This window comes from Balaenoptera borealis, assembly GCF_965194805.1.
Source record: "Balaenoptera borealis genome assembly, chromosome: 7".
NCBI lineage: Eukaryota > Metazoa > Chordata > Mammalia > Artiodactyla > Balaenopteridae > Balaenoptera > Balaenoptera borealis.
Window position 1 is genome coordinate 61,392,427 of NC_138864.1, and position 18,513 is coordinate 61,410,939.

Below are 18,513 nucleotides of genomic sequence, written 5' to 3' on the forward strand. Positions count from 1 at the left end.
ATATTTATCTTATTTTGTATTGCCTTTTGTTCTGGACCATTTAATTTTTAATTATTACTCTTTAATAGTCCTAAAAAAAAAGAATTACTTAGAATTATCCCAGATTTTTAAAGACCAGAAAAATTGTGAACGATGCTTTTTTAAAAATCTGGGATAATTCTAAATATCTATGGCTTTAAGGAAGTCTTTGCTCTTTTTAGTAAAATCAATTGGAAAATAAATACTCAGTTTACTAGCAAATAAAGTCTAGTGTTGTCAGTGAAAAGATATTTTTAGGAATATCATTGTTTCAAAAAGTGTAACTTCCTTTTTCAAAAAATTTTTTAAAAATATTTTGTCTCATAGGCAGAAATCGTTATTGCGTAGACAAAAATTTTGCCGGAACTCTTATTATATGGGATAGAATTTTTGGTAAGTAAAAACTATGAGCATTTAGAAAATTAAATTAGCTCCTTCATTCACAGAAAGTCAAAGATCATATCGTTATTGTTTATCTTCCAGGAACATTTGAGGCAGAAAAGGAAAAAGTTGTATATGGTCTAACACATCCCATTAATTCATTTGAACCTTTCAGGGTGCAGGTAATGTACTTGGTTTTATTTCTTCTGAATTGATTCCATCCTTTTATAAATTTTATATTTGAAAGAGTAATCAGCTGTCGAAAGGTGGAAGTACATTACACTAGCCTTAAAAAATATATATTTTAACTGTAAAAGAATTTAGAAATAACTCTGGCACTCAAAGCCTTGAATCAAATTGGGCAGAATACATTTGAAAACAATTCATTGTAAGAATTTTAAAATATGTCTGTTACCTAGAATTAAAAGAAATAGCTCTTTAGCAAACATACCCTTTCTCAGAATAGACCTGAAATATATTCATGTATTCAGAAGGAGCGGTAGTAAAATGTATAATTAAGGCTGATCCCAGAGTAAGAAAAATATTTGCTTCAAGCCTGCATGACTCTGGTTAGAAATTCAGGGTGAGGCCTTTGCCCTCTTCTTCTTGGACGGAGGTGTCAGGAGCTATTACGGGTTGGTTAGGTTTGCACGTTGCCTCACCTGCTAAGACTTGTTGCCCTGGACCAGCTTTCTGTCAGACATGTGGTATTGGTTGTTCGCTGGTCTCAGTGGTTGGCACTAGAGAAATGAGGAATGTCTGTGAAGCTCTGATCCGTCAGCAGCAGAGCACCGCAGACATTCCCAGGGGTCGGGACTAGTAAATGAGAAAAAGATAAAAATGCTTGAAAAAATGAAGAGGTCAGTCAATGACAGCTCTGTCCAGGGGATATACAGCATTCAGACAGGGAAGAAAGTACAGGTTCATGTTGGGTCTGCTTTTCAAAGCTACTTCTTCAAGGTTTTTAAAGAAAGTTAACGTAACAAAATAAATGGACATTTATTGAACTTTTACTATGTGCAGGACATTGCTAACAGCACAAATGTTTAATTTAACCATTACTAAAACCTTATAAGGTAGTGGGTCTTTTTAGCCTCAGTTTTTTGGTAGATGAAACTGAGGTTCTCAGGATTTAAATAATTCACCCAACTATACACAGTTTGTCAGTTGCAAACCTAAGTAGGGTGGGTTGAAGGCCAAGCCCCAAACTTGATTAACTCAATTTTCAAGTGAAAGGCATTTTTATGTCGCCGTTCAGAAGAGAAAAGTTGATTATTTCTCTTCTTTCTTCTCAACTAGTGGCATTTCTCTCTCTGTCGTTCGTTCTCTCTCTTCTTTTGATGAGGCATTACCAAGAATATGATAGATTTTTTTCAGGAGAATACTAACAAATATTTCCAGGTACTTTCTTAATAATAAACATTTCTAGGTACCTTCTTTATAGAACTGAAATCAGTTTCAAGATAATACACTGAGAGCCATTTCTTCACTGGGCGTGGTCTTGTCTTCATAACATAGAGATTAAGAAGGAAATACAGCTTGGTCTCTGCCCTCTAGGAGAGAGCCTTTCAAACTTAATGTGCATATGAATCATGGGAGGATCTTATTAAAGTAGGGTTCAGTAGGTCTGAAATCTGGCCCAGATACTGTGTTTCTAACAAGCTCCCAGGAGATGGCGACACTGCTGGTTCATGGCAGTCCTTTAGCTAGCAAGGCTCTGGGAGTGTACACACGTGGAGGAAAAGGGGTTCATATTCGAGACAGAATAAGAAGTTGAAAACTGCTTCACATGCAGCTGCACAAGGAGTTGGATGATTAGGATTTGGAGACACAATATTCAATCACAGGTCTTTATGAGCTGCTGCTAAATCTGCCCTCACGTAAACATTGCCTTTAGCATAATAATTGTCACAACTGTGTCTAAGTTTTAGTCTCCTACATACTCACTTATTTTGTTAGAAATATCAAATCAGCAAATTGTAATAATTAGGAGTTCCTAAACCTACAAAATCACGTATTTACTTTCACTTGCATTCCTTTATATTAGCTAAATTTCTCACCCTCCCATCAGAGGCATCAAAAGCACCTTAGGATGGCCCCTGTTAGATTGAGAGGCTTTTTTTCCCTTTAATACTAGGTATAGACCATTCATTTTGCTTTCCTTTGGAGTCCAAGAGTTTCAGGGCATTGGAAAACAAGTAAGGGAGAAAGTACTCCTTATTTAAAAGCCCTGTATTCTCGCGGCTTGTGTCTAGAATGATAGCAGTAAAATTTCAGTCAGTTTTTATTTTTGGTTTTTTTTTTTTTTTTGGTGGAGTTGTGTCTTCGTTGCTGCGCGCAGGCTTTCTCTAGTTGTATCGAGGGGGGGCTACTCTTCACTGCGGTGCGCAGGCTTCTCATTGCGTTGGCTTCTCTTGTTGCAGAGCACGGGCTCTAGGCATGCGGGCTTCAGTAGTTGTAGCACACGGTCTCAGTAGTTGTGACATGCAGGCCCTAGAGCGCATGGGCTTCAGTAGTTGCGGCACATGGGCTCGGTAGTTGTGGCGTGTGGGTTCTAGGGCGCACGGGCTTCAGTAGTTGTGGCGCATGGGCTTAGTTGCTCTGCGGCATGTGAGATCTTCCCAGACCAGGGATCAAACCTGTGTTCCCTGCATTGGCAGGTGGATTCCTAACCACTCTGCCACCAGGGAAGTCTTGTACTCAGTTTTTAAAATAACAAAACAGGTAAGTATATTAATGCGTGTTGTAACGTTAATTTTCTGTGTTATTATTATTGCAAAGCCTCAGGATAAGTTTCCATCTAACATTTCCTTTGCCTTTAAAATCTGCTCAGCTAAATCCTCTATTGTTACTTAATTGCTTCAGATTCCTTATTATAATATTTCAAGTAATTTTAAAAACAATTTTTATAATGCTAGCAGTTTAAATTCTGTAAGAGATAGTGAAAATACCAATGAGACCACAAATTCTGATAGAGCCATAACTTCTTTCTACATTAATTTATCACTACATGTATAATAGAACTCATTTCGAGAGTCTACAGCTGATGCTCAATATCTAGGATTATTTTTAATCCTTTGATACATTTTTATAACATATATGATATGTATAGCTATTTATCCTAATAGCCAGTACTTGTTGAGTCCTTGTCATGTGTGGGCATACTTTTAACTTTATACATATCAAATGTGTGTTATTTAAAGAATGTGAATTCCTGCTATAAGCCTCAAGGTAAACTTCTGACTCAGCAAACTTTTCCTATTACAGAATGTGGTCTATCTATTTAATCCTCAGAGGTCTACCATCAGAAATGGCTTTGAACGTTTTTTCTTAAAATGAGGTGTTTGTCTGTAATTCAATACATTAAATAAAAGATTATTTTTTAAATATATAACAGATATGCAATATTTGTATGATTCCGTGTTCAACTTTAAAAACCATTTAGCAAGTCTAAAAGAGATGTCATTTCACATGGCTGCTGAGTGCACAGGCTGCTAGTTAAATCCATTGGAATCAAATTCTCTGAACTCACTTTTTATTCTTTGCTGATTTTCTAAACAATTGCCCTATTATTAAATTTCATGTTTATAATTTTGTGGAGCTTCAGAAATATTGACAAGAACACATTTAAATGTAAAGGTATGCAGAATGCATAGAATGAATTTCAATTTATAATGCAATTGCATATTAATCAATATTAGCAAATTATACATAACCTATATATTAAAGAATAATTTGTAAGTTACATTAAACAATAAAATAAAATGCATGATTTAATGTATTTAATCTTTTTTGTTATGTTTTTTTCTTATTTTAAATAGACTATATTTTTATTTTTCTAGTTCCACCATTTACTTACCATATGGACTACATTCTGGGCCACACCTGGATTCTTCAATAAGTTTTCTGTCCTATTTAAAGGACCAGGATGGGGTCCAGGTAAACCAAGACTTGGACTGAATGAAGAAATCCCAGAGGTAAATAAAGTTCATGAATTCATTGATGGCAAAGATTAATTTCATATCGTCAGGTCTACAGCCAGCCTGTAATACATGCTGACTTCATGCAAATATGAAAAAAGATGTTCCCTTAGGCAGATACAGCCCTGTAATGTGTAAATTAATAAGTGGACACCACCTAGGGGCCATTAAGAGGGGTGCCTTCTCCCAGACTGACACTGCCTCTTACTAGGGAACATGGTTTGGGGCAGAGCAGCAGAGGCTGGTTTTCTTGGCTCAAACCCACAGCCGAGAGCCTTTGTGTAGTGCAGAAACCACACAGACACTTGTGGATCCGTCACAGAGAGCCTTAGAGAAGATTCAGTCTAGCCTTCATTTTGTCCATGAAAAACTGAGATCTCCAGAATAAAAGGTCTAAAGTCATACTGAAATGATGTGGTTATTAGACTAGACCACAACTTTATTCATTCCATAGTGGCGTAGTAGCATTAAATACAGAAATCCCATGTAAAACTAAAAATAAACCAGGTAGAGATTTAAAACACTGAAAATCAAATGAAAAATTCAGTTTCAGTATGGAATTTCTCTTATGAAATGGAGAAAAAGGAATTTCTTTCCAATCATTTAGGATATATATTGAGATTGCTTATCAAAATGACTGTCATTGATAGTAATATAGAAAGAATAAGCTACTGTTGATTTCAAAGATAATTATGAGTATAAAAATTAGCCAGTATTCAAGAAAATGAAATATGTTTTATTTGAATATTGTTATTTTTCAAAAATCCTGATCTGAATAAGGATATTTTCTCATCCACTTATGAAAGCTGCTGTGTTGGAATTTCCAGACACTTGGTTATGTTCACAGTTAGTTATATAACAATGATCTAACTTGATATAGGTGAAAATAATTTGCTTATTTCAGCTCCAGAAAGTCTAGTCAGCTACGGTTCATTTCTTATTTTCCTTTTTTGCAATAGATAATTCAAAGTGAATACTTTAAAATCATATTGATGCCTAAATCTGCATTATAAGGGTAGGATTATATTATTTCTGGGAAACTGTAGTTTGGGAAAGCTGTTATCAATAAGACAGTATTTGCCTTTGAAGCATGATTATCTACACTATCCCAAATCACCTTCCATTTTCTCTTTTGCTATACTTTGATGTATAATCATGAACATATTTTCATATTTCGTATTACATGTTCATTTTGTTTATGTTAATCATCAGTATCAATTCTTACAGTGCTCTATATAAAGCAGAGTAGATCAGAATCATAATGCTTCTGAAATGAAAAACAAGTCTCCTAATTTTTACATTTTTTTCTATCCAAAGTAATAAACGTTAGAGTCATTTCGAGGATTAAAAAAGATAGCAAAACGTTTCATTTCTTTTTGCATATCTACTCTTCACTTAGTGTGAATTTCAATGAGAGAGATAAGGGAACAATATAATGGAAAGGCTTCTTTCTTATCTTCCTAGGTCAAGGGGAAAGAAGTTCCCTTCTCATCATCAGCATCTCGGCTGTTACAGACATATGCAGTTGTACAGTTTGCTCTGTTACTAACATTTTATGAAGATACCTATACAGATAAAGCTGTAAGTGGTGCTCATTTTAAATAGAGTGTGAAAAAGTTATCTGTCACTTTGAAGATGAAAATAAGCTCCCTCTATTATAACTGTGCTCTATTCTTTTCTGTAATAATCTTTGAATTGTGGCAATGTCTCACATTTAAACAGGTAAACTGATTCTTCTAGAATTAATTTAATTAATGTAAGTTAATTAATTTTATCCAAAGTGTTCTGTATAAGATGTCCATCAAATGGTATATAATTGATCTAAAATATAAGTAGGAAATGATGTCACAAATAAATTCTTCAACAATTAAAAGTATTTCAGAAGCTAGAATTAAATGTGTTGGGGAAAGCAGACTTTATAGCAATTTCAACATGCTTATCTTCAATTAAAGAATACCCTGATAACTTGAATTTAGGGGGTTTGCAATGTACGGTTAACTTCATTTATTTTGTCCTTTCTAAATATTCGAAATATTCCTGAAGCACAAGAGCACTGGACCAGGGTTGAGAATCTGGATTCTGATTCAGGCATTACCACCTGGGGAATCATTTTTTGGCTACATGAGAATACCCTCATTGCCTATATTTTGGAGAAAACAAAAATAGCATAATGTATGTAAAAATGCACTGTAAACCATAAAAAGATAAAAACAGAGGTATTTTTCAATATTTGCTTTGTTTCACAGATTTATTCATATTATATTCTTCCAAAAAGAATTTACAATAGTTCAAAGTGGTACATAAATTATAGTAAAGTAACTAAGTTGGAAGTAGGTGAAATTGAAAATAGGATGACAGAAGAATGAAAAATCAGTATCTGACTTTGTTACCAAGGAAGTATGTACCTCATGAAAGAACCTCACTGAGTCAGGAATGTTGAGGCCTCACATAGCAGCAATGTATGTGTAATGTTTACGCTCTAAAGAAACGGGGAAAGGGGCCTTCCATTTCTAGCAAAATGGTGGGTTAGATACACCTACTTCTTTTTAAGGCATATCAAACACCTAAAATTGCTGGACAAAATGTAATTTTTAAGAAAACCCTTTAAATCCACTGCATAGATGAGTAGGCAAAAAATTGAGGTACTCCTTAGAGGCTAAAAATGTTGAGAAAATGCAAATCCAATGAGGTGCTCTTCCTGACAGCTGTCCCAGGCACTGAGAAATCTCTGTTGATCAAGACCTTAAGGGACCTGAAACAAAGCTGAGAGCCTACGTGGGTGGAAAGTCAGTTAAAGAACTTCAAGTAAAACAACTGAAAACAAAAGAAATACTCTCAGCAAGGGGAGGGGGAGGAGGATGAGAAAAAGAAAGGTAAAAAGGAAACTTACCCATACTGGACTTGGCTTTGAGGAGGCAGAAAAAAGTCGTCCCTGAGAATTTTTGACTACAAACCACCTCTCACTCAGACATGGATCCAGGATTTACACTAACCATTGATTTATAAACCTAAACTAAGTGTGTAGTCTCAGATTAGGACTCATGTTTAAAAGACCCATGTTCAAATCATGCTTAGAGCAATCCCCTCAAACTCAGGTCTCAGCATAGTCCCCCAGGTAATGTCTCAATGATGATGAACTGAGAGATAAAAATCACAGAAACACACTAGGAGAAAGCCACTATGACAAAGCATTAACAGAAACAACAAGCAACAGAATTATACCCTCAAAAACAACAGATTTTGAAAATAAAATCAATTAAAAGATAAATTAAGTAAATTTAATATATTTGAAGAAGCAAAAGTTGAAATTAAAAAGAAATTAGAAATTATGGAAAATCAAGAAACAATGATGAAACACACTTAGAAATAATCAAATTAGACTTCTAGAACACAAAAATATAATGGACATAAGGAAGTCAATGACTTCATTGGCAGTTTAAAGACAACTAAAGAGAGAATTAGTGCATTAAAAGAGCAAAAAAAGTATCCATTATATAGTGCGAACAGACAATGATATTAAAAAACATAACAGAAGTTATCTTTAGACATAAAAAATAGTGTGAAAAAGTCTAAGATAATGCAAGAATCCAGAAAAAATGCAGATGAATACAAATAGGATTAGTGGGCAGTGAATTCAAAAAAGATAAATTACCTTTTTCAAAGATTAAGTAAGTACTGTTGACAGATATCAGCCTGTCCATGAAAGCTCCATAATAGAAGTTAATAAATGATATACACAGAAAAATGAGTCTATTATAAGTTTTTTAAAAATAATTTTAATACATAAAGCCTATGGAATTATATTTCATAATTAGATACCATTGTAATAATCACAGTATATTCTATTGGAACAATTCCAATGTTCCATATGACTCACACAGTGAGTTCTATAAATAAGTGAGTTCTATAAATAAGTCTACTCGAAATAGGTCACTGAGTGTATTAAGAAGGACTCTTTGGTTGTATATGACAGAAATTCAGCTTAGAGTGAATTTATTAACTCATATAACTGAAGAGTCTGGGGTTTTTCTTCTTTAGACAGTGCTGGATCCAGTGAGTCAAGTAACTTCATCAGGAATCTTCTCATTCTTTTCTGCAGTTATGCATTTCTCAAAGCAGATTCTCCTACAGGCTCTCAACCTTCATGGTAGCAAGATGGTTACCAGCAGCTCTAGCTTTAAATACTTCCACACAAGGAACTCCAGAAGTGAAAGTTCCAAGCTGGAGTCTGATGTTATGGGTGGGTTCATCTGGGTATCACCGAACCCATCAATGTGATCAGGCCTGGATCACAGACCATTTAATCTATCAATGGGAGGACAGGGCCAGTGATAGGAAGGCTTGAAAGACATATTGAGATGATAGTTTATAGAAAAAAGGAAATAGACTCAAGTAGGCAAAAATAACAAATGTTAGATCTATGTGAATCCTTCTCACTCCTAAATACTATGTGATTTCAACTTGTTTTCAAAAAATATTCTTTTAACACTTATAAATGTATAGTAACATAATAAACCTTCCTGTAGGGTATCATTTTAAAGTATCTATGATATGAGTGTCCATTAGATATCTTCTGTTCTAAGAAACAGATTATCCAATTAAATGTGGCTTAAGTATAACTGAAAATTCAGAGGTGAGTATTTCCAGGATTGATTAGTTCAGCAGTTCAAACATGTAGAGTTTCCAAAAAGGCTTCTCTACAGTTCTCTGGGCTTTCATCATCATAATTACAGCAACTCAAGGCATCATGTCCTCACACTGTGACCAAAGGCAGCAAGTTCAGTTCTCCTAGAGCATCTTGTAAATCTCACTTAAGAAGGAGGGGAAAAATGTCCCAGAGTATTTCCCAGCAAATGTCCTTTCATGTCTCATTGTTCAGGACTGATTCACATGCCCACACAGAAACAATAACTAACACTAGTTCATGAATTAACCATGAATGAATTATACTAAACATAATTCATGCCCTGGGGATAAAGGGTTCACTTTGCCTCTGAGTACATCCCTTTCTTATACCTGGACAAAATCAGCATAGTATTAGTATAGAAGATACAGGGGATATTTTCTGGTTGGGCAAATAGCAGTGTATGTCACAATGTGTCCTGCTAAATAAAATAGGTTTACAGAGACTATTGGATAATATATTGAAGAAAGCCATTTCAATTTTAAACATCATTTGAAGACTTTAACGATTGGTATTGTCCATATGTATTTGTGTTTTTAGCATTTAAAATTAATAACCCCAAATTGCTACACATAGTGACTCCAATTTTGGACACTAGACAAGTTCACGTGTGCTCTCTGCCCACGTACAATGTTTTTTTTTTTTTAAACTACAGAAAAACTCGTTCCTGATTATAGGAGAAAACAATGATTTAAATTCTGGTTTCCATTTTGTGGACTGAAAAAAAGAAATAGGATATGATGTGACCAGAAATGCTTTGAAAACGTCATGGAAGAATATATAATGGCTTATTATTTTTTTTTTTTATAATGGCTTATTATTTGCTGGTTCATACATGTACTACAACTAATGTAACCAATTCCAAATTGTAGCAGGTTCATTTGCCTTTAGCTTCAAAAGAGACAAAATTTGAACCCCAGAATTTCTTTCAGGAGCAAAGCTTTCTTAAAAGCAGCATGGATTACATCACTCTTAGCAGTGCACAAGTAGATGTCAGACTACCATAATGGTTAGACTTATTAATTGCTTAACCTAAGGTCTCATAATCATGTCTTCAAGTATTACATAATTAACCCATCACTGATTACTTTGTTAAACTACTTTGTTATTTTAATTTGTTCACCTAAGTTATGATTAAAATATGCCTGCGTTAATAGAGTTTAGGTGATTGAATAACACCAGAAGAAAAGCTACATCATCTACATCAAAATATCTAACTCTTGATATACTGATCAATACTGAGTACAGTTTGCATTATTGAATTTTTTTTAGCTGTACTAAATACAGTCTCAAACTAAATTAACCTAATTCATAGAAATAAAAATGAAAATTTACCCATTTTGATGTTGAAATAGAGGCCTTAATATTAAGCTCACCAAGAGAATTTGAAGGTCTAGGCATGTGTGAGTGCTTCTTGGGTTAAAATGTAGCCAGACAGGGTGTATGTTAAAATATGTAACTCATAGCATGGTTTTCACAAGGTTTTTCCACTGTCGTAAAAAAACTATATGAGAAACTCATGTAGATATGTCGACAAAGAGAAATATCAAGTGATGAAATCCTTTTCAAATTGAAATTAGAGTTGGAGACAGCTTCATCCCTGACACAAATTAATTTTGAAAAGTGCATTTGCTTGTTTCCCACACATGTTTTTCTTTGCTAAAAACATGCTGTGCAACTAGGAAAAAAAGGTTGCTTATTTGCAAAATTCTATAGTGCCTTTCTAGTCTCAGGGATGTTTAAAAGCATCTGAAGACATTAAAATCCAACAGCAATATTTTTTTTCCAGATTCACTGTAGCCAATAATCACATAGAAAAGTTGTGGCTGACGTGTAATTGCGGACCCTGCTGTAGTCCCACAGCCTTTTCTGTTTATGCGTATACCAGAGTAGATAAATACTTACTTGTTTAATGTGTGCAAGTTCTGTATAAATAACTTTGGGAGTCAAAGTAGCAATTTGATGGCCACCAAGAAGGTGGAAAATGCACACTTCTTTCTTACTGAAACTTGCAATGTATACATTTAAATATATAGTGTTTAGTTTAGTGATATGACCCACAGTCTTTTATGTTGATTTTAGTTCAATAATGCTTGGGAAATCAATTCCTCAGCTGCCAGGGTCCACCTCATGTGGTGATATCATGAATACGGGTTTGAAATGGAAATATGGACGCACTAGCATGTTTCCAAAGTAAAACTGTAAAGGCAATGCTATCCTTTTCAATAATAGACACACTCAAAACAGTTTGAATATTTAACAGGGTCTTATAATAGAATGTATAATAAAGTTACTGTAGATATGTCTAACCCAGATTATTTGGTGATATATTTCAATATGAGGCATCTGAGAATATCCAATATAAATTTGGAAACAGGTTTTTAGAGTCTTAAATTCCCCTGGTTGCTGTACTCTGTAAAACATTATGGGCACTAAAATTTTGTAACCAATGCTTTCATATTGACACGTTTTAACAGACCCTTAGAAAAAAATCAATATATTTAGTGGTACTGTCATAACAGAGAGTGTCGCTTGCACAAATTAGATCTAACTTAGGTCCTACATGAAACCTCTCAAGTCAATATTCAGCACATACTGTTTTCTTCCAGTGCAGCCCACTGGGATCTAATTTAATTTCCTAAAGTTCTTAGGTGGTAACTGAAGTAATATGAAAAAAGAAATGTGAGCTAAATTGAGCATCAATTATAATTTAAATCCATGAAATGAATGTAATAAATGTGTATTAGTAAAGGAAGGATATTAACCAAAGCTACCTGTCTAATAAGCATAGACTTTGGGAACTTAGAAAAGTGATCATTGTGAATTCCTGTGAAAAATCTATTTTTGTCCACTATATTGAAATATAATAAAGTGGGAAATTGAGCATTTAAAAATGCCTTTTGCATCAAATAATGAAATATTAACTGTGAAATTAAATATATCTTCATACTATTAGTACTGTCTCAAAATTTGTTTAGCATCGGGCAGCTCTTTTAAAAGCTATCATATAATAAATACAACCAACCATGAACTGCTTATAATTTGAATTAAGATCTCATTTTGACTTATTAGAAATATGTAAAAATTAGATACTTTAATTCAGCTTTGGAAACTCAAATCTCAATGCACAGTTTTTTCTTTAATATTCTCATTGGAGTGTAATTGTTTTGCAATGTTGTGTTAGTTTCTGTTGTACAGCAAAGTGAATCAGCTATAAGCATACATATATTCCCATATCCCCTCCCTCTGGAGCCTCCCTCCCACCCTCCCTATCCCACCCCTCTAGGTCGTCACAAAGCATCAAGCTGATCTCGCTGTGCTATGCAGCAGCTTCCCACTAGCCATCCATTTTACATTTGGTAGTGTATATATGTCAGTGCTACTCTCCCACTTTGTCCCAGCTTCCCCTTACCCCCTGTGTCCTCAAGTCCATTCTCTACATCTGCGTCTTTATTCTTCCCCTGCCACTAGTTTCATCAGTACCAAATTTTTAGATTCCATATATGTGCATTAGCATACGGTATTTGTTTTTCTCTTTCTGACTTACTTCACTCTGTATGACAGACTCTAGGTCCATCCACCTCATTACAAATAACTCAATTTCATTCCTTTTTATGGCTGAGTAATATTCCATTGTATATATGTCAATGCACAGATTTTGAGAGTCTTATTTCTTTATTAAAAGTCATTCTCACGAAAAAGCAGTTTGTCTCTCTGAGACTGTCTTTTAAAGTCCCTTTTATCTTTTGTATTCTGGGATATAACTGAAAGGTGTATAGCTTATATTTCTAGTTGTTTCTTAGTGAAAAAATAAAAGTATCCTATAAAGAGTACAGAGAAAGCTGGTATACTGAGTTCAGTGAGATGTTGAGACAAATACTGGTAATTTAGAGATGCTCCAATGACCCCTGAAATAGTTCTACTGACACTCCAAGGATGATGTTATGTCAACATGTATATCTTCTTAAGCAAATGTCATAAGACCTTTCATTGCTGTTGTTTCTCAGTCTTGCACTCATAGCTACCCAATACTGAGGCAAGACCCTTCAGTGTTCTCTACCCAATGCCCAGTGAATCATGAGGCTGTCCAGTCTGGCTGATGGGAACTGGTACTCTAGCTGGCCCTGTTGTGAGCTCTGGGCATTGCAAGCTCTAGTCCTTTTCTAACCTTTGATAGTCTCCTCACGTGCATGAGCTGATATACAAGACTTGATGGGCACCCCCTGCAGATGAATAGAGTTCTGTCTATGCTGCTCTCTCCTCTTTGGTACTCTCTTCCAAACAATAGCCTCCTTGGCTTCTCCCAAATCCCAGCTCCATCTCCTCAAATCAGGGAGTCTACCAGGCCCCTCTGAGTTCCCTCTGTGCAGCAGCATAGAAACTCTCTCAAGGTAGTAACCTGGAGCAATAGTGAGGGGTCATGTCATTTGTATCCCGTTTCCCTGGGATCACTGACCTTTGTTGCCTGGTGTCCAGGGTCTTGAAAACAATTGTTTCAGATATGTTGTTTTGCTTTGTTTTGTTTTGTTTTCAAGTGGGAGGGAAAATCAGTCCTTGTTTCTCTATTTAGTTGGGTGCACATTCATTATTAACAGAGTGGAATCATAGCTTGAAATATGACTACAACATAACTATTCTTCAAGTCACGTTACTTAAAATTTTTAAAATAAAATTTTTTGCTTTTATTTCTTACACATTTTGGTAGAAACTGACTATTCCATACCAATTCAGTGCTTCTGAACTATATATTTGTTATACATTTTAGGCAATATATTTTCACCTTTGATATATTTATTTAGTTTGCTTCTTGTTTGAAATTATAGAAAATGTTCATTCTAATCATATTATGTATGCTTCAACAGTAACCAAACGTTCTGAAAACATTGAAAAAAACAATATAGTCAATATTGATATATATATTTTTTAAAAACAGGATCTTATTTCAATATAGATTCTTGAGATCCATATAGAATTACAAATTGCTTGATGATATCACCTTGAGTTCTGTTCCTGTGCCTATGTTGTAATACTGGGAAGCATCTTCAAGACTTAGGTTTCAGCTCAACGTATCTAAAAGGAGCCATCAGAGTCACGGGCATGATGAGGTAGCAGAGCAAGTGTGTCCCAAACCAAATTTTCTGCCTTCACATCAGAGGTTACAGACATTTAAGTATTAGGAAATTTTCGACCTTATTTTACAGATGTTTGGGAAGATGAACATTTTGAGTCAAAATAATGACTTTAGTAGATCTTTTCAGAAATTCCTAAAAATGCACAACCCTGATATAATAAAATCAAGACATTTTCATTTCTAAATCCTTAGAATAAGACTATGGAAAATATTATCAAATTACCTCTGACAATACACAAAGTTCTTTAAAAAAGAATGTATATAGACGCTTACTATTATTTTAGGACATAGTGTATGGGGCTGATATTTCCCTTTGTGAGATTTGTCGGGTGGGAAAACATGAAAGGTAATTATGTTGATCACCAGAATTTTTCTGTGGAATAGTAAGAGGGTGATATACCCATTGAAGAAGAAAAAGGCTTTCTTCTTTATATACCCTATGTGGGCAAAGGAAGGATTCTCACACCTTCATTAATTGTTTAAGCAACATTGCATCAAACATGTAATTGTAATTTTTGAGTTCCTATGTAGTTAACGTTGCCTCATGAGTATTTTTTCTCATCTACTTAAAGTTGCAGGGATGTTTGCTTTTTTCAAGCATAAAAATCTGCACAGCAATTCCTGCACTGAGAAACCTATAGAAATAAGAGCTACCAAACTGCTTGGGATTTGAAAGACAATTTTAAAGGAGGAAAATTAATTCCTTGCTTCATAAGCTTTTTTTTTTTAAATGGGTATTATTTATTTATTTATTTATTTTATTTCTGGCTGTGTTGGGTCTTCGTTTCTGTGCGAGGGCTTTCTCTAGTTGTGGCAAGTGGGGGTCACTCTTCATCGCGGTGCACGGGCCTCTCACTATCGCGGCCTCTCGTTGCGGAGCACAGGCTTCAGGCGCGCAGGCTCAGTAATTGTGGCTCACGGGCCCAGTTGCTCTGCGGCATGTGGGATCTTCCCAGACCAGGGCTCGAACCCGTGTCCCCTGCATTGGCAGGCAGATTCTCAACCACTGCGCCACCAGGGAAGCCCCCATAAGCTTTTTATAGTTATGGACTTTCTCATTTTTTGTGATGAAGACATAATATATTCAAAGCCTAATTTAGAATAATTCCATTTTAGCACTTTAGGACAGCAATATCTTACATGAAAGATATACTAGCAGTGAATGGTGTAAAATGGTAGTAAACCCAAAGAAAAATGAAATTGTAGTGTTATAAAAAATTAACAAGCTTCATGTCATTTCACATCTTGTTTAAAACACAGGAGGCTAAGTATTTACAGTGGTCAAAGTCTATAAAGTCTATTCTATTTTTCCCTCCTTTTTGCTCTAGTGTAGCTGGCCTGTGGTCCTACCAGCGGGATTAAAGTAGTGTGATTTCTAGGCAGGGATTTTGTCTTTCTTGCTCACTCTCTTAAACTCCTATTTACCACAGTTCCTAGCAAATGCTCAATACATATTCATGGAATGAATGTGTAGAAATCAGAGAAGATCAACTGATTAGCCTATCAAAGGATACAATATGGAAAAAAGAGTTTCATAGGAAAATGGACTCTCTAAAGGAAGCATGTGTTCAATATTGGATTTCTTCTTCTGGTAATCTTAGTTTCCTTTAAACTCAAACAGTTTTAGGACAGTTTTGTTCTTTAAGAAATTAAACATAGAAATATTAAAGTATTTAATGTTTTAAATATTTAACACAAGCATTTAGTATATTAATATTAAATTATTAAATAATTATAATTTTAATTTTAAGGACTAAAATATTGCTATTAAATTAAATATTAATGTTGTAATATTAAATTATTTATTAAGCCAATTAGAATTATATGAAAGGTATGAATAATAAAAACAAATGTAAAATAATTCAATCATTCGGTCAGTCATTCAAAAACCATATTAGCTACTGACTATGTGCTAGGCAGTGTTCTAGGTACTGGGGATATAATAGTGAATAAAAAGATAAAACCTCTCTTAGGGAGTGAGAGAAGACAGACAACAAACAGCTAGAGAATGAACAAACAAACAAATGTATAAGTGTATGGGCGTGATAAGTTGTAAGGAGGAAAATACAACAGAATAAGGTTATAGAGCATTGTGGAGAAGTACTATTTTATACAGGATGAACAAGGACATGCAGTAGTTACCTGAATGAAATGAAGGAATAAACCATAAGGATCACTGTGGGAAGTCATTTCAAGCCTAAGAGACAGTAGATGAAACAGATTTGAGTGGGAAGGATGTTTGTCATATTCAAGGAAGAGCAAAATTTCTGATGTAGCATAAGAATGAAAGACAGAAATGATTCAGGAATTATATGATAATAGGGGATATGTTGTGTAGAGGCCAGAGTGAGGACTCTGAGCTTTATTCTTACTGAGATTTCAAGCTCCTGGGGGATTTAGAACATAAGAATGATATAATATGACTTAGTTTTAAAGAGATAGCTCTGGCTACATACCAGGGGAGGGAAGCCAGGTTAGGTGGACACACAATTTAGAATCAGAGAGACCAGTTAGGAGGGTATTTTAATATAGTAGAGATAATGTTGGGGGTGAAACATGGTATTTTTTCTATGTGCTGTTTGTAGCAAATATCTTTATTCTGGATGTATTTCAAATATAGTGCTGATGTATTAGAAGTAGATACTGAGAGAAAGAGTCAAGGATGAGTTATGGGTTTTTGGCTTGAGCAGATGAAAAACTGTGGGTGCCATCCCTAAAACGAAGAGAAGTGGGGAGCGTATGGTGTGGAGAAGGAAATCAAATACAGGGTTTTAGGCAGGCTAAGTTTCAGATGTGTCATAGCCAAGTAGAAGCTTCACTAGGCAGCCAGATAGCTGTATTAAGTTGGTTTTCACTCAGACACCATTAGCCAGGAAGCAATTTGTGGAGAGAGTTCTTTATTCTTTTTTGGTCCAGGGATCATAAATTCCCTAAGCAAAACAAAAAATATATTTTGTCCTGTCTCTGAATTTCCTGATATTTGAAAGAGCTAATAAACCTTTTACTTGTGCTTCCTTAACTTATTGTAATTAATTAAGATTAGCCTAAGAGCCATTTGGAAAATTAGTATAGGCTGACTATAATAACAATGATAATCATCATATCACTAACTGACTTCTTACTTTATGCCAAGCACTCTTCTAAGTACTTTATTATAGTCTTTGCCAAACTCATATTTTATTTCAGATGTACTGAACACATAAGAGAGACTTAGAAATGCTGAACAATTTGACTGGTTACATGGCTAATAGGTTCAAATAACTTCAAATGCTGCATTCTTATAGAGTATTTAAAATCATGCTATAGGTTTGGGGCACAAATCATTTCTGCCTTCCTTATGAATTTTTCCCTAAAAGATCAAAAAGAAGCAATAATGGTGTAAGAAACATTTTTCTTTAGAGACAGAATAGTTCCCCTAAGCAAACATTAATCTACTCAAGCACACCTAGTTACTTCCACCACCAAGAAAATATTTTTCTGGTGTGTTTTTTGTTTTGTTTTGTTTTTTGTTTTTGTTTTTCTGCTTTACTGTCCCAAAGCAGCCACCGTGGAATTCCACATACCCAAATAGTACTCTCCTGCTCTCCACTCAAACGTTCTGGAGTTCACTGAACTCCCCATCCTATATCTGATATCCAGCACTGTCTCCATATTCCTAAACATTCTGACACTTTTTATTCGGTTTTTTGACCACTCAAAAATACTCTTCTACTAAACTATTGCCCCGGAGGGTTAAAGCCCCTTGGCAATTCTGGGTGCCATTGTAGGCATTTAGAAAGTAACTAGGGAGGTGTTAAAAGTTGGCCATGAGAGACAGCGCTGATTTAGAAGATGATATGGAACTGAGATATTGGATGTGAGCAGCAATTGCAATTGGTAACTTTTGTTTGTAACTTTGGACAGATGCTACTTAGTTGTAGGTATGTATATTAGTTCATAATGACTTGAAATTACCTCTAGTTATTTCAGGAAGAAGAAAAAAGAGAGCGTTTAATCACTATTTTAGCCAACATAAAACAACCTTTGGTGTTCTCATAAAGGTGAAACATAAATACCATGAGTGATAAGGGAAATCGTCCATTAACTGTGCATCCAACTCCTTGCTTTTAGTGATCCACTCTCAATCTGAAGTGGTAACCATCTGGCCCTAACATGAGCTATGTAACTTCAGTATAGATCTCTGCTTCTGCCTCCGTTAAGTTTGTTGCTCATATGTGTTCTACCATTGTCACACTTAAGGGTCAGGTAGGTCTGTTTTGAATTTCAGAGGCATCATTTACTTCTGTGTGATGATGGAAAAGTTACTTCATCTTTTGATT

General features: G+C 34.9%; 1 protein-coding gene across 2 annotated transcripts in view; it reads left to right on the forward strand.

Annotated features, from left to right (window-relative positions):
- Window positions 1-18,513, forward strand: part of AGMO (alkylglycerol monooxygenase) — a 381,715-nt gene that overhangs the window by 202,448 nt on the left and 160,754 nt on the right. For both annotated transcript variants that reach the window (XM_082398502.1, XM_082398503.1), the window contains 4 exons: window positions 346-411; window positions 502-581; window positions 4,242-4,376; window positions 5,844-5,960. In XM_082398502.1, the coding sequence (XP_082254628.1) occupies window positions 346-411; window positions 502-581; window positions 4,242-4,376; window positions 5,844-5,960 (398 nt within the window). The remainder of the gene's footprint in view (window positions 1-345; window positions 412-501; window positions 582-4,241; window positions 4,377-5,843; window positions 5,961-18,513) is intronic.